Source organism: Myotis daubentonii, chromosome 19, assembly GCF_963259705.1.
Source record: "Myotis daubentonii chromosome 19, mMyoDau2.1, whole genome shotgun sequence".
Taxonomy (NCBI): Eukaryota; Metazoa; Chordata; class Mammalia; order Chiroptera; family Vespertilionidae; genus Myotis; species Myotis daubentonii.
Genome location: NC_081858.1, coordinates 14,680,390 through 14,695,800, shown reverse-complemented (window position 1 = coordinate 14,695,800; position 15,411 = coordinate 14,680,390). Strand labels below are relative to the sequence as shown.

At 61.9% G+C, this 15,411-nt stretch overlaps 1 protein-coding gene across 8 annotated transcripts in view; it reads left to right on the top strand.

Moving 5' to 3' along the window:
* Window positions 1-14,142, top strand: part of ARVCF (ARVCF delta catenin family member) — a 43,635-nt gene extending 29,493 nt beyond the window's left edge. For 4 of the 8 annotated variants that reach the window (XM_059676223.1, XM_059676221.1, XM_059676225.1 and 1 more), the window contains 17 exons: window positions 3,245-3,403; window positions 3,593-4,119; window positions 5,136-5,635; window positions 6,144-6,375; window positions 7,212-7,329; window positions 7,714-7,885; window positions 8,519-8,536; window positions 9,573-9,644; window positions 10,461-10,588; window positions 10,954-11,104; window positions 11,326-11,524; window positions 11,600-11,711; window positions 11,814-11,904; window positions 12,273-12,326; window positions 12,673-12,758; window positions 13,347-13,466; window positions 13,893-14,142. In XM_059676223.1, coding sequence (XP_059532206.1) covers window positions 3,281-3,403; window positions 3,593-4,119; window positions 5,136-5,635; window positions 6,144-6,375; window positions 7,212-7,329; window positions 7,714-7,885; window positions 8,519-8,536; window positions 9,573-9,644; window positions 10,461-10,588; window positions 10,954-11,104; window positions 11,326-11,524; window positions 11,600-11,711; window positions 11,814-11,904; window positions 12,273-12,326; window positions 12,673-12,758; window positions 13,347-13,454 — 2,691 coding nt within the window. In that variant the 5' untranslated portion in view covers window positions 3,245-3,280 and the 3' untranslated portion in view covers window positions 13,455-13,466; window positions 13,893-14,142. The remainder of the gene's footprint in view (window positions 1-3,244; window positions 3,404-3,592; window positions 4,120-5,135; window positions 5,636-6,143; window positions 6,376-7,211; window positions 7,330-7,713; window positions 7,886-8,518; window positions 8,537-9,572; window positions 9,645-10,460; window positions 10,589-10,953; window positions 11,105-11,325; window positions 11,525-11,599; window positions 11,712-11,813; window positions 11,905-12,272; window positions 12,327-12,672; window positions 12,759-13,346; window positions 13,467-13,892) is intronic. The other 4 variants (XM_059676219.1, XM_059676222.1, XM_059676220.1 and 1 more) reach the window with 2 other exon arrangements.
* The last annotated feature ends 1,269 nt before the right edge of the window (window positions 14,143-15,411 follow it).

Below are 15,411 nucleotides of genomic sequence, written 5' to 3'. Positions count from 1 at the left end.
GGGCCCTGGGGGTGGGTGATGGGAGGCTGGGCAGTGGTTCCAGTGAGAGCTGCAAGGATGAGGCCAGGTCTGGAGAAAGAGTGCTAAGACACAGTTGACAGGACTTGACAGGATGTGGGACATGGAGGAGGGCTGGGGTGGTGTGTCCATGCAGGTGCCCATGTCTGGGGTATAGCGTGGTAAGGGGGGAACTGGGACTGCAGGGCCAGGGGTTGCTGAGGGTGGGCTGGCCTGGGTAGGTGGACATGGTGGTACATGGGGCCCTAGAGCAGTGGGCCTGGATCCTTATCTAGTCTTGAGGCCCTGCTGTAGGGCCCCATGTACCACCCATGTCCACCTACCCAGGCCAGCCCACCCTCAGCAACCCTGGCCCTGCAGCCCCAGTAACCCCCTTGTCCCTCAGTTCCCCCATCTGCTTCCAGTTCTGAGACTCCTATAGTGGATGCCTGGATGCTGGTTGAGGGAGTCTGGCCCATGGTGGAAGACAGGAGGTGATGGGGATGTGTGCACACCTCTGCATATGGTGGGCACTGCCCACTGAGTGCTGTTAGAGCACACATACTGACTTACTCAGGCCTATGGGCCAGGCTGGTTCTCGTGCACACGTGTGTCCCTTTCAGAGGGATCAGGTACATGCACATGTGTGACTAGGTCCCTGTCTGCATGCGTGTGCCCAGGCATAGGTAATGGGGGCCAGGCCTTTTCATGATCTCCGGCTGACTCAGGCTCCTGCCTGCCTGCCCGCCTGGGTGAAGTCATCGCCTGTTTTTAGCTCCCTGAGGTCATTTGCCAGCAGGGGCTCTTGGTGCCTCAGGATCGTACAGGGCTGCCTGGACTGGGTGTAGATGGGTGGTGCTGCAGGGTTGTCAGGTGCTGTTGGAGGGCCCTGGCTGTCCTGGACACCCCATCTCCTCACCCTCCTGACTTCACTGTGTCAGAACCTCACTACAGGTCGGAATGAAAAGAATAAGCTAGACCACAGAATAGCATTGAGATCTGAAACGTGCTTCTCCCAATCCCAGCCAGGGAGTAGAGGCTCTTCTATGAAAGTGATAATGTATGCAAATGTATGCAAATTTACTGAGGGGCCATATCCCACTGGCAGTGTTGTGTCCTGGGCAACAGTCCTGGTCCCTCATGTCAGTCTTGCTTCTTGCCCCGCCCTGATACTTGCAACCACCAGGGCCAGCCAGACCCGAGGCCCCTCCGTGCCTGGCCCTCCGGAACCCAGCAGAGAGAATTCAGTCCCTGCCACACATCTGTTCCTGTACTTGCTAAATACAGATGGGGCACCCAAAGCCCCAGCAGTGACAGGCCATTCCTAAACCTTCTCCTGTTTCAGAACTGTCCTGGTTCCCCAGTGCCCTCCAAGAAGCGCTCAGGCCACCCTGCCTGGCAACCCATCAGCATGTCCCTACTCTGGGCCTCAGTTTACTTCTCTTTCCCAGGGGACAGTGTTCCTCCTTCCTGGCCAGGTCTCCAGTAGGCACTCCCCCTGCATCCCAAGTCTGAGAAAGTGACAGTCAAGGCTGTGGCCCACAAGGGGTGAGGTGTGGCTAAAAGGCTTTGCAAAATTGCCTTCTGTGCAAAATTGTCTTCTGTAAGGATGCCTGGAATCCCCCCATTAGCAGTTTGTGAAGTTCTGGGTAGAGCTTTTCCCCTTTGTCAGGACTCAGCTTCCCTTTTATAAAATCACATGTTTTCTCCTGCTTGGGATGTGTGCACACATCTGTGCCTCTTCCTTCCTATGTCACCAGAGCCTAAGGGATGCACCTGTCCTATCATGATGGTTTAGGCCCTTCCCTGGACCCCTGAAGAAGTTACAGGGACCCAGAACCTCAATGCTACAAGCAGTTGGGGGGCTCAAGCATTCCTTCAGGACAGGACCCCGACCTGGGAAAATGTGACACCCTGAAGGCACCCCTGACTGCCTTTCCCTGCATAACTCCGAGCAAGACGCAGGGCCAGGAGCTGAGTGGGGCTCTGATGCCAGACAGACGCAGATGGGAGCGGCTGGTCTTCCCTGGGCCTCAGCTCCATGCCTGTGCAGGCCTTAGGGGCCCGGGGCCCAGGCCGGGGACCCATCCTGTAAGGCATGGGGCCTGGGCTGCAGCACAGAGCCTGTGCTTCTGCTGGCCCTGGCTGTCCGGGAATGTGCTCCCCATTACCCACCCCCTGTGGCTTGGATTTCAGCCCCTGCCCACCCTGGCCAGGTGCTGATCCTGAGACGATGGTGCTGTGTGTGGAATTCATATGGTCAGAGACCCAGGGGTAGATCTCGGTCCCTGTGCCACACAGCACAGCAGGGGACTAGCCAGTTCTGCTATGGGCTGGCCTGTCCTCTTTGAGCCTCAGTTTCCCCATTGGCCAGAGGGGACAGGGCCTTTGAAGAGCCTCTGTTCAGAGCCATCTTGCCTGGAATTCCACCATGGTCGTCCCCTGCAGGGATGATGGCGGGGAGAGGTTGGGGGTGAGGGGGAGCAGGATGAGAATGAGCAGGTGTTCAGGAGCAGAGGGCCAAGGTTGGGGAGACCTGGGGTGGTGAACAGGGAGGGGACACTGGTGTTCTTGTCAACGACAAGCCGGGCCCCCTTGGCCTGAACCCAGTCTCTGGGCTCTCAGGGTCTTCGTGATGGTAGGACTAGGCCTTGCCCACTCAACACCCTAAGAGTGTCTGAGCCGGAAGGAGTGTGAGGATATTTTGGTCCTCCGAGTGCACAGGGCATTCTGGGAGCTGGGTATTTCTGGTCTGCGAGGGTGTCTGGCTGGCCTTAGGGACAGGGGAGCCTCGGTGTGGCCACAGCAAGTTGGTGAACGCTACTGAAACTGCCGTCTTAAGGCCTCTGTACTCAGCATTTGTGAGGGGGGGCAGGGAGGTGGCCCAGGACACCTGGAGGACATCCAGTGGGTCCTGCCTGGCCTTGGGCCCCCAGGAGCCTGCTGCTGTTAGGCCTCACTGCTAAGACACGGGACCTTTTCTGCCAGCTCAGCCCCAGGAGGCCCTGGAATGGGGGCCAGCCTCTGGGGGACCCCCTTGGGATGGGGCAACAGGGCAAGGTCAGCCCCTCAGCGTTCAGAGGCAGGCACGTGCTGTTCTCACCACTGGGGCTGAAACAGGCCCTCCAGTCAGTGGGTTCCGAGGGCGGGGATGAAGTCATTCCTCGCATCCAGGCCAGCACCTACCTGCACTGTAGGGCAGGGTGAGCCTTGGGTCCTCCCACCGACACCCACACCCCTCACCCAGGAGCAGAGCCCGGGCAGCCAGGTCTCACTGGCCACAATGCCGGAGGCGCCGGAGGTGCTGGAGGAGACTGTGACGGTGGAGGAGGACCCCGGCACCCCCACCTCCCATGTGTCCATCGTCATGTCAGAAGATGGCACTACGCGGCGCACGGAGACCAAGGTATGGCTGGGCCCAGGTGCTTGGCAAGTGGGCTGTGGAGCCGCAGTTGTCCTGTGTGTAGAGTGGGCGTATGCCCCAGCTTCCTAGAGGCCACTTGTTCGGGTGGAAGACTGAGGCCACTCTGGCCCTGTGGGCAGTGTCTGGGCCTCGCAGGCTGCCCAGCCCATTGGCTACCTACTTACTCACCAGGTCACCAAGATGGTCAAGACAGTGACTACACGAACCGTGCGCCAGGTGCCCATGGGCCCAGACGGCCTCCCCCTCCTGGATGGTGGCCCCCCGCTAGGACACTTCGGTGATGGCACCCTGGACCGGCACTTCCTGCTGCGTGGGGGTGGCCCAGCGGCCACACTCTCTCGGACCTACCTCAGCAGCGGGAGTAGCTTTCCTGACAGCCCCGAGCCCCGGGACATCCCCAGCTATGGCAGCCTGTCCCGGGGGCTGGGTGTGCGGCCCCCACGTGGTGGCCCTCTCGGCCCCGGCCCTGGTGATGGCTGCTTCACGCTGCCTGGCCGCCGTGAAGCCTTCACCGAGGGCCCAGAGCCTGTGCCGCCGGCCGGTCGCTCCCAGCCCGAGCGCTTCCAGGCAGAGCCATATGGCTTGGAAGACGACACACGCAGCCTGGCTGCCGATGACGGGGGTGGCCCGGAGCTGGAGGCTGACTATGGCACCGCCACGAGGAGGCGGCCTGATTGTGGGCGGGGCCTTCGCACTAGGTGAGCACCCTGTGCCCTGTCACCACCAACAGGGAGTCTGCCTTCCACTCGCCCACCAGAGAGTACCCCACAGGTAGTCTAGCTGCCCGGGCTAAATGAGTTAGTCACGCACACCTCAGTTTGAATTGGCCTCCATGCTTCTCAAGGACAGCAGCAAGGATAGGCTCTGGGATGGTGGAAGTTGCACTGGGTGCCCTCCCTGCAGGTCTGGGCATGAAAGAAGGTAGTCATAGTGCCCCTGCTCTAGGCAGGTGACCCTGAAGACAGGAACCCAGGAGGCTCAGGGTGTTTCTCTAAGCTTGAAGCCTCAGCCTCTCCCCAGGCCTCATGCACAGATGCAACTGGAACCCAAGAGCCCCACCTCCCCCCAGACCTTCTCAGCGTAACCTCTGGATCTGGTCCCTCTGCCCTCAGCTTCTCTATCTGTAGAATGGGAACATGACCACAACCTGGGTCTGGAGTATGTTGCATGACGATGGCAAGACACCTGGCTCCTCCTAACCTTAGTCCCTCTCCTGAGAAGTGGGTTTGATGGTAAAAACCCACAAGGACATCTGTGCCCTGGGGGACTGGTAGTCCGTATGCCCCTTAGATGGGCCCACCAGGATGGCCATATACAAAGAAGATCACCTCCCCCCACATCCTGGCACCAGGCAGAGACGGGCCTCATGGGAAGGTGGGACTTCCCAGGCATGGGCAGATATTTCCTAGAAAGGCATTTATCTCAGAATCAGGGGACACTGCCTGGTGATGGGAGTGAGTGAGCCCTATCTGGGAGGGATGCAGCCCTGACGACCATTGGCTGGGGTTGATTCTGTCGTTGGTTCTGAGTCGGTTCTTGCTGGGCTGGGGTGTGACTCCCAACACCCATGCGGTGCTTGGGGCCAAGTACCAACACTCCAGGCCCAGTCCCACCCTCAGTGCGTTCATGTTTCCCTCGAGGTCTGTTAGGGCAGCTCAGGGGTAGGGCGGGCAGCCGCTGACAACGTGTTCGCGTGCCCTGTTCGTTTGCACAGGGCCTATGAGGACGTGGCCGATGACGGCGGTGAGCTGATGGAGGAGAGGCCCCCATTCCCAGCCACAGCAGCACCCCTGGCCCAGCCAGAACGGGGCAGCCTGGGCAGCCTGGACCGGATGGTGCGGCGCTCGCCCTCTGTCGACAGCGCCCGTAAAGAGCCACGCTGGCGGGACCCTGAGCTGCCCGAGGTACTGGCCATGCTGCGGCACCCCGTGGACCCCGTGAAGGCCAACGCAGCTGCCTACCTGCAGCACCTGTGCTTTGAGAACGAGGGTGTCAAGCGGCGTGTGAGGCAGCTGCGGGGGCTGCCCCTGCTCGTGGCTCTGCTGGACCACCCAAGGGCAGAGGTGCGGCGCCGGGCCTGTGGGGCACTGCGCAACCTCTCCTACGGCCGAGACACTGACAACAAGGCCGCTATCCGGGACTGTGGCGGCGTGCCCGCCCTGGTGCGCCTGCTGCGGGCCGCCCGGGACAACGAGGTCCGAGAGCTCGTCACAGGTGAGTGGCACCTGGCCGGCCCTGCATCCCCTGGGAAGAGACGAGAGTGAGGCTTGGTCCGGGAAAGCACCCCATTTAGTCAGGAGTCCCAACTGCTGGGGGCAGGTGTCAGGCTTAGATGCCATGAAAGGTCCCCGATCTTTACCTCTGACTTGGCTGCCACTGGTGGGGCTGGCACTGGGCCCCGCCCCACCCGGTCCTACTCCCAATGGCAGGGTCACATGACCACCTTTCATTGTGGTCCCAGTTGTAGGCCTACCCACCCGTGTGGCTGGGAAGGGGTGGGGAAGAGAAGGCACCTGCTGTATCCAGCCCCAGGCTCCTTGCTCTTGTCCTAGCCCCTTGGGCCCTCACCCCCTCCTCAGTGGGAGCCAGTGGTAGGTGCCATATGCCCCAGCCAGGAGGAGCATCCAGAGCCTGTAACAGCTTTTGTCACTTCCTACCTTCTGGCCTGAGCTGGGGCATGATGGACGGTGCGGCAGGTCCTGAGCAGTCACAGGGGAGGCAGGGAGGCAGTGCCCATGGTCAGCACTGGCTGGTCAATGGTGCCCCACAGGCACACTCTGGAACCTGTCATCCTACGAGCCCCTGAAGATGGTCATCATTGACCATGGCCTACAGACACTGACCCACGAGGTCATTGTGCCCCATTCGGGCTGGGAGCGAGAGCCCAATGAGGACTCCAAGCCACGGGATGCCGAGTGGACGACTGTCTTCAAGAACACATCAGGCTGCTTGAGGTGGGGGTGGGGCCGGGCTCAGGCACCCCCTGAGCAGCCGCCCTGGGCTGTTCCTGGTCAAGGAGGCAGGAGCCGGGCACCAGAACCTGCATGCAAACAGCTATCCTGGGAGAGCCATGTCCTCCCGTCCCAGATAACCTGGAAGACAACTAGCTGCCCGAGTCTTAGGGATCAGCCCCGTCACAGTTCCTGTCCCAGTCCCGAGAATGGGGCCTCATGGGCTTATACTTACGCCCAAGGGCCGCCTCTGGACAAAGTCTGCCACCCTGTTGTGCGGTACCCCATGGCCCTGTTCCTGCCCAGCTTCGACCCACTCTTCCATCATCATGACACCCAGGGAATGGGGAGCCAGGACCCTCCTCTTCAGTCTGCCTCAGCGGCCTCATCCCACCTCCTATGACCTCTCCCCCACAACAGGAGGGCCTGCAGAGACCCCACGGGCAGTCCAGTGTCCCCACAGTCCTGACTGTTTATCAAGATAGGGCCCCATCCTATAGGATCCCGACCTTAGGAATAGTAGAGCTGCCATTGGAGCAGGGGGAAGCCAGAATGGTCTGTGCACAGACTCAGGCTTCTGGACCCACCTCTGTCCCTTTCCAGTCAGGAAAGCTTCTCCCCCACCCCCGCCATGGAGACGCCAGGTTAGGGCTCCCTCCCCCGAAGGAAGGCCAGCCTCACCCCCTTTACTGCTGCAGGCTGGTGTCAGCTGCCCATCACCTCAACAGGGCAGTGTTAGTGTCCATTTTGTAGATGGAAACAAGCCCCCAGGGCCAGGTGGGGGCCCGGGGAGTCCCGGTGGGAGCCAGGGGTCACGGAGCTTGCTCTCGGCTACCCAGGAACGTGAGCTCAGATGGCGCAGAGGCCCGGCGGCGACTTCGGGAATGTGAAGGGCTGGTGGACGCGCTCCTGCATGCCCTTCAGTCAGCCGTGGGCAGGAAGGACACAGACAACAAGGTGGGTGGGGTGAGACACGGTGGTCCCAGCAGGTCCCAGTCGGGCAGACTCAGCCTCCCACAAAGGGTCAGGGAGATGGACCAGAAACAGGGCCCAGGGGGCTTGAAGCATATGGGCGGCACAGAGGGAACAGGCCCGCACGTCTGGGGCAGCACGGGCCACCCTGTAGTGACCATATTGTGCAGTGGGCCTGCCCCAAAGCCCAGATGAGGTCCTACAGGAAGTAGGTGCTCCACCCTTTCCCTCTCTTGCCCCCTGCCTGAGGGTTCTTGCCCGTGTGGGCCCCCTGCCTCAGGCCTCCATGGCTACACCCTCAGCCCTCTCAGAGGCTTAGCATCCCCCATACCCACCCGGCTGTACCCCATCAGCTCTCTTCTCCCACAGTCAGTGGAGAACTGCGTATGCATCATGCGGAACCTGTCGTACCACGTGCACAAGGAGGTGCCCGGGGCTGACAGGTACCAGGAGGCCGAACCTGGGCCCCTGGGCAGTACTGTGGGCTCCCAGCACCGGAGGCGGGATGATGCTGGCTGCTTTGGTGGCAAGAAGACCAAAGGTGTGTGGATGGGACTGGGTGGGGTACCACTTTAGAACCTCTTCCCTCCGCCCCGCCCCCCTTGCACACACACAGGCTGAGGCTCTCTATACCCATGGCATTCATGGCAAGTGGGGAAGCAGGGAGCCAAGGTGGGTGGGCCACCCTGGGATACCCATCCAACAGGCCCAGCCTTCACCCCTCTGCACCATGACCGCAGGGGAGGGTAGGAGAGAACCCATGTGGCGGGCCTAGTCCCTTAGCTCTAGGGGGGGTTCTATGGGCCCAAGTTTGGAAAGCGCCGAAGATGATGCCACCTTCTGGCATTGATAGAGCACCTACCTGAAGACCCTGAGAAATCCCGGGGGCAGCACCCTGCTCCACCTTCAGGGTGCAGGTTCCACCATCACCCGGCAGCTGCTGGAATCTGTGGATCACCTTCACCTGTCCCACCTGTGTGGGCCTTTGCTGACCCCTTTGCTGTCCTACTTGTGGGCACTCAACCCCCAAGAGTAATTGGGGTGAGATTCCACATGCCACCTGTTTAACCCAGGGTGTGCAGTGGGAATTCGAGGCTTCCTGGGAGGGCACAGGGTGGGGGTGCTGCCCGCTCAGGCTCATCTCCTTTCTCCTGTGCTTCCTCCGGCCGCCCAGAGGACTGGTTCCATCAAGGTGAGTCCCTGTTTGTCCTGCCATGCAGGCCTGGCGGGTGCAGCGGGCACCAAGGAGGCATAGGCCCCTCCCCTTACTGCTCAGGCAGTGGTCTTGGAAACTGCAGGGCTTTCCAGCCTCAAGGTCCTGCCCCACCCCCAGTCCCTTCTCTGGGCAGCCATCTCCATGACAACGGCAGGAATGTCAGCTCTGCACTAATTTGGAGGCTGAGGGGCTGTCCCTCTGTAACCTCAGACTTTGCTCCCCAGGCAGGGCTGGGCCTGGAGCTAGGAGCAGGGCAGAGCTGATGTCCTTAAGGCCTGGGGGTGTCTCTCCAGTGGAATGGGGCATGTGTGGCTCACACAGGGAGCACATAAAGGCCCCAGAAGGCCAGGGATGGTGGGGGTCCTAGGTCATCTAAACCAGCGGTCGCCAACCACTGGTGGTCCCTGAGGTCCGACAGGTTGGTGACTGCTTAAACTCAGCTCTGCTGCTTTCCAAAGGAGAAACTCCTGCATCTGAGGTGGGGATGATGGCCAGCAGGTGGCGATGCACCCAGAGGTGTACAGGTCGAGGCTGACAGGTGTTAGGTGGAGCTGCTGCAGGGGCTTGGCCTATGAGCAGGATTTTCCTGGCCAACAGAGCCTGGGACCGGGTCTAGGTCCCAGACGGGCAAGTTTCCCCCTGGGTAGGACTCACTGGCCCCAGCCCTGCCTTGTTGTGTAGCCAGGCATGTCCTGTCCCTGCCAGGCCTCGGCTTCCCTGTGTGCACCTACCCACCACCCAGCCACTGAGTCCCTCAGTGCACACACCTGGTAGCCACAAGGAGGCTACTGGGCAGGTCTGCAGTGCCGCTCCCAGCACCTGGTGGGAGCTGAGTCCTGGCTGGGACATCCCTAGGCCCTGCTGCTAACACTGCCCCCCTGGCCTCTTGGTGCCTCGTCCTGGACATGGGGGCGCTTTCTGGGCTCTAGGCAGAAAAGTGCTGTGCCCGGCCCTCGTGACACACACCTTCCCCCCACGGGGTCCACCTCACCTCCCTGTTCTTCTGTTCCAGGGAGGAAGGATGGTGACATGGACCGAAACTTTGACACGTTGGACCTGCCCAAGAGAACGGAGGCCGCCAAAGGTGAGTGGGTGGAGGTGGAGTCCAGGCTCGGGACTGTCCAGTAGTGAAGCTTTGTGACACTCAGGAGGCCTGAAGGGCCTGGCGGATCCAATATGGACACAGCCCACCCTGCAAGCCCAGATGCTCCCAAGCAGAATGGAAGGGACCAGCCACAGGAGATCTGGGGGGACACCACAGGCTGAGGAATCGGCCCGGGCCAACACCTCAGGGGGCCACGTGCTTGGGGAATTGGAAGCTCAGCTAGGCCGGGGTGGAGGGAGCATAGGACATGAGGGCGGGGGCGGGTGAGAGGACGGGGGACAGGGAGGTGATGTCCAGGAACAGGCAGAAGCCCCGGTGTGGGTCCAGTAGCCTTGGCAACTGCTCAGCCCCTCATCTGAAACACTGTGGCGGGCGCTGCTGCCAGGCCTGGACCTCTTGGAGGGATGGGCCCTGCTGCTAAGGGCATGACCCTGGTAATACAGCCTCAGTTATATACGGGAGCTGGGCCCTGTTGCTAGGCACCACCCTCCAGTTGCACAGCCCCTGTTAGCTACTGGGAGGATGGGTTTTGTTGCTAGGGAGTTTGAGTCCTGTTGCTAGGGGAGAGGCCCTGGTTGCCACCTTCTCTCCACTGGTAGGCCTCCCTGAGCCTCTCGATTCCTCTGTGAGGTGGGACTGCTTTTTCTCTGGGGTAGCCATAACATTGTTAAACACTTCCTGACTGCACCACACCCATCCCTGGGTCCCAGCTCAGCCTTGCCCTGGGAGGAGGAGGAGGGAGGCGGTGATGTGGGCGGTCTGGGCGACCGTAGGCAGCTGGTGCTCTGTGCCCAGGCTTTGAGTTGCTGTATCAGCCCGAGGTGGTGCGTCTCTACCTCTCACTCCTCACGGAGAGCCGGAACTTCAACACCCTGGAGGCCGCGGCTGGTGCCCTGCAGAACCTCAGTGCTGGCAACTGGATGGTGAGAGGCCATGTCTGGCAGGGAGGGGCCCAGAGGGAATCCCCGTGTCTCTGTTGGTGCCTACTGCCTTTGGCCAGGCAGGGGGAGGGGAGGAGCCTCCCCAAGACCAGGGGTTCTGGGCGCTAGGGCTGCAAGCAGTGTGCCCTGGATGGTGGGGGTGTGAAGGCGTCTGGTGAAGGGAGAGTTGTGCCCTGGGTGGTGGGGTGTGGAGGCGTCTAGTGGAGGCAGAATTGAGTTGCTGGTGTAAGGCTTTGTCAGGAGCACAGTCCCGCTGAAGGAGTGGTCAGGGCTCAGGCGGGAGAGTCCATCCTGGGTGGGGTGCTGCTCCGGGTGCTGAGCGTGCCCCGCCTCCTCTGCTGCCACAGTGGGCCACCTACATTCGCGCCACCGTGCGCAAGGAGCGGGGTCTGCCCGTGCTGGTGGAGCTGCTGCAGTCCGAGACCGACAAGGTGGTGCGCGCCGTCGCCATTGCCTTGCGGAACCTTTCGCTGGACCGACGCAACAAGGACCTCATCGGTGAGGACACTGGATGGGAGCCGGGTGGACGGCCCTCGGGGTCCTAATGTAGGGGCCTGGCCTGGGCCCCATCACTCTGTCCCAGGCGCTGGAGCGCCAGTCTTCAAGCTGTCTGAGCCTAGCCCCCTGTGCACTGGGAACTGTGGGCTCCTCTCTCCTGAACCCCGCTTCTCCCCACGGGTGGGCAGAGGCGTGTCCTAACACCCGACCCTGCCCCTCAGGGAGCTACGCCATGGCCGAGCTGGTGCGGAACGTGCGCAATGCGCAGGCTCCAGCGCGACCCGGGGCCCGCTTGGAGGAGGACACTGTGGTGGCCGTGCTCAACACCATCCACGAGATCGTGTCCGACAGCCTGGACAATGCACGCTCGCTGCTGCAGGCCCGTGGCGTGCCAGCGCTGGTGGCCCTTGGCGCCTCCAGGTACGCGGGTGGGGACGGCGGAGGGAGGTCCGGGGGTGGGACCGGACATTGACCCCGTCCTGGGCCCGGCCACAGCCAATCGGTGCGAGAGGCGAAGGCTGCGTCCCACGTGCTGCAGACTGTGTGGAGCTACAAGGAGCTGCGTGGTGCCCTGCAGAGGGATGGCTGGACCAAGGCACGCTTCCAGGTGCAGCCTGCACGGCCTTTCCTTTCTCACATTGCCAGGCTGGGTCCCCGGCCGGAGTGCCCCTGACCCTCACCCCTGTCTGTTTTGCTCTCTCCCCTCCAGTCAGCTGCTGCTAATGCCAAGGGGCCCAAGGGAGCACTGAGTCCCGGAGGGTTCGATGACAGCACACTGCCGCTGGTGGACAAGAGCCTGGGTGAGGACGGGCGGGCTGGGGTGTGGGAACCCATCCCTGAGGTGGGGTAGCCTCTCCACACGGTGCATTGATAGTGACAAGGCTGGTGAGGCGTGGAGGAGGGAGGTGGGCCGTCTTACAGGAAAATGGCCTCAGGGTGGCCCCTTTCCCTGTTTGCAGCCTTTTACATCCTCTCCACCACGGTACTCACACTGGTGCCAAGTTGTGGGAAGAGGTTGGCAATGGGCAGTGACCCAGCAAAAGGGTGCAAAGATGTTAGTGATGAAGGGTACCCAGGGTCTCTGAGACCAGCCCAGCCATGGGTGTATCTGCCGTGGCCCCTCGCGCTGCTGCTTGGAGCCAGCCAGCCCCTTGCTTGTGCCTTTTAGATGGTGAGAAGCCAGGCAGCCGGGATGTGATCCCCATGGAGGCCCTTGGCCCAGGTGAGTGCAGGGGCAGTGCTGCGTGCTTCCTGTGTGGGGAGGAGGGGGCGTGGGCCAGGTGGTTATGCTGTGTGTGTGTGTGTGTGTGTGTGTGCATGCGCACGGGGGGTGGGGGTGGGGGTCCTGAGCTGCCAAGGGGGAAGCAATGAGCCGCTGCAAGGCCTGAGCGGTTGAGGCAGGGGATGGTGAGAGCCGGGAGGAGGAGCTATGGGAAGACCTGTCCTAGGCCTCCAGGATGGTGCTGGGGCAGGGAAGCTGGTGCCCTCTCCAGATGCACCCTGTCCCAGCCAGAGGGAGATCTGCTCCGTGGGGCCTTCCCCTCAGGATCCCCCGTGTGCCCCCACAGATGGGTACTCCACGATGGACCAGAGAGAGTGGAGGGCTCGAGGCAGTGCCCCGGCAGGGGAGACCTCTGAGAAGGAACCGTTGAAAGTGAGTGGCTGTGGCAGGTGCCCAGGGAGGCAACATGAGTAGTGGTTGCCTGGAGAAGGGCTCAGGCGAGATGGGGCCTGGCATCCACCTGGGGTGGGGCTCACCTGTAGGGCAGCTGGGCTGGGAGATTGGGCTCAGGGAGTGGCTCTTCCACCTTGGGAACCTCACATCAGAGTCAGTCTGTGGGTGCAGCTGGTTCGAAGCTCACACTCAGAGAGGGAGGGGGCACATGACAGGGGGCACAGCCTGGCACAGTGCACAGGACCCCAGGAGTCTGAGCAAGTGTGTCTACCCCCTACTCTGCATGTATGTGTGTGGGCAAGGGCCCATCGTGTTCCCACTTCCAGGGCAGCACCTGCCCCCTGCTCTTTGCCAATCCCCTGGCTTTGGGCACAGGCCTCGTGCATCCACTCGTCACTCTGCACCTGTGTGAGCCACATTAGCCTGGCTCCCCGCCCCCTCGGCCCTCCCCCCCTGTGCACCAGCATGGGCCCTGCCCCTCGGACCAGACCAGCGCCCAGAGTCAGCTCTGACTAACCTACTGTGTTCTGCCTCTAACACCCTCCTGCCCTCGCCCATCTGCTGCAGCCTGACCCCAGCAGGAAGGCTCCTCCTCCGGGGCCCAGCAGGCCCGCGGTCAGGCTGGTGGACGCTGTGGGGGACGCCAAGCCTCAGCCCGTTGACTCCTGGGTCTAGCTTGCATGCCTGGTACGTTCTCTCCTCTGGTTGTTTGTCCACCCGTTTCCCCTTCGCTGGGCGGGGGCTTTTTGCATCTCTGCTGGCCGCATGCTCTGTCCCCCCTGCGCGCTCCCTGGTGGGACCCCTCCTCGCTCCACCACCTCGAGCCCAGCCGCCTGAATGCCCGTCTTAGGGAAGGACAAGCCAAGTCAGGGCCCTGAGGAGATGGGACCAGAGCAGGGATGGCCCCCCTACACCTTGAAACACCCCAAGTGCATGGCCTCTGAAGAACAGCATGTTGGGATTGGCCCTGGTGGTGAGACCCTCAGGGTCGTCCCACAGCAGCTGCCTTTGTATACACCTCCATCTGCCTAGTCTGAGGAGGCAGCCCTCCCCTGCCACCCTGCCACCCTGCCACCCTGCCACCCTGCTCAGCCTTTCCCTCTCCCTCCTCAGGGCCTGGGCCCAGCTTTTCATTCTTAGGAATCTGATCATGGGAAGAAGGGAACTCCAGGGCCAGCCTGCACACACCCAGCCTCGGAGCTTGGAGCCCCCTGGCGGCGGGGTCGGCAGTGCCTCTGCGCGGGAGCCAAGGCTGGACTTTCTGGACACGCCTCCCTTCCCACCCCCTTGCTCCCTCCCTAACTCCCTAGGCAGAGTTAGCTGTTTACTGACATGGTGCTGTGTGCATGGTGCTGTGTGCAAGTGCGAGAGAAGGCTGAGGGGGGCTGCAGGGCAGGGTCCAGGGAGGCAGCAGGAGAGGGGGCCTGGCTTTGCTTTGGGGTCGGAAGAATAGGAGGAGAGTGTAGTTGCCCCAGAAGAACTGGGCAGCTGGCCCTGGGAAGAGGCAGCTGGGCAGGGAGGGGGGCTCAGGAGTTTGACTCTGAAGGGTGGAGGGGATCCCCTGGGTTTCCACTCCTGCCCTCCCCCCGACAGGCCAGCCACTGGGCTGCTCTAGGGGGGCTGACCCCACAGAGAGGATTAGAGACAGCGAGATGGGGGTCAGGCTGTTCTACCCCCCACCTGCCCTTGGATGCGTGGAACCCCAGTGCAGTGGGAGCCTCCCTAGGTACACTGGCCCGGGCGCAGCCTCTGCACCGTCTGCCAGAGCCCGGGGCCTGACCCCACCCGGACTGACCCTCCGCAGCAGTGGGGGACTGCTGTTCAGTGCCTGCTGTTTGTGACTTCAAAACAGAAGAAAAACACTGACAAAAAGCATTAAAAACAAAACCAAAATAAGACTGTATTGGTAAACACGTAAATTTTTGTAAGAAAATTTAAAAATTAAAAAAAGCGACCAAGGAACTTCTTTCATGGCTCAGATCTCTCGCCACAAGCTGATTGCTCCTGTTTGCGAGGTGGGGAGTTTGAGGGGGGAGGGGTGGCCCCAGGGGTCCAGAGGGATCTCAGCTCTCAGGCCCCTGGGTGGTTCCCACACACATTCTCCCAGACTCGCTGCGATCCCCTTGTTAAATACAGAGAGGGGTGGGCTTGCTCCTGGTGGTTGGCTGGGCCCTGAGGCCCAGCGTGGTGTCCTGGGCAGAGGGGCTCATCCAGGACAGGATGCTCCCCTGAGTCGACCAGAGGTCCAAGCCATCTGGGGGTTGGGATTGGAGGGACAGGGCCGGGGCTGGAGGCAGCTGTGGGTTTAGTGGCTACAGATCAACTCTACCTCATTGCTCACCAGCTGTGCAGCCTGGTCTGAGCCTGTTGTCTCTTCCATACACAAGGCTGAGTGGGCCTGGGGAGGTGCCTCCACTTAGTGCCACGGGGGGCCCCGAGGGACCAGGTGCTTGGAGGCCATGCCTGGCTCTGCTGCAGGCTGAGGCCTCCATTCCCCAACACCTGCTTGGCCAGAGATGAAGGGTGGCAGCTGCCCTGTTCTGGTTTCCCAGGTGACACAGCCTGCAGCGGGGGCTGAGCCCAGCCTGCAGCTGTCCAGGTGGGGCTGTGACAGGCTCCTGGCCTGGCCGCC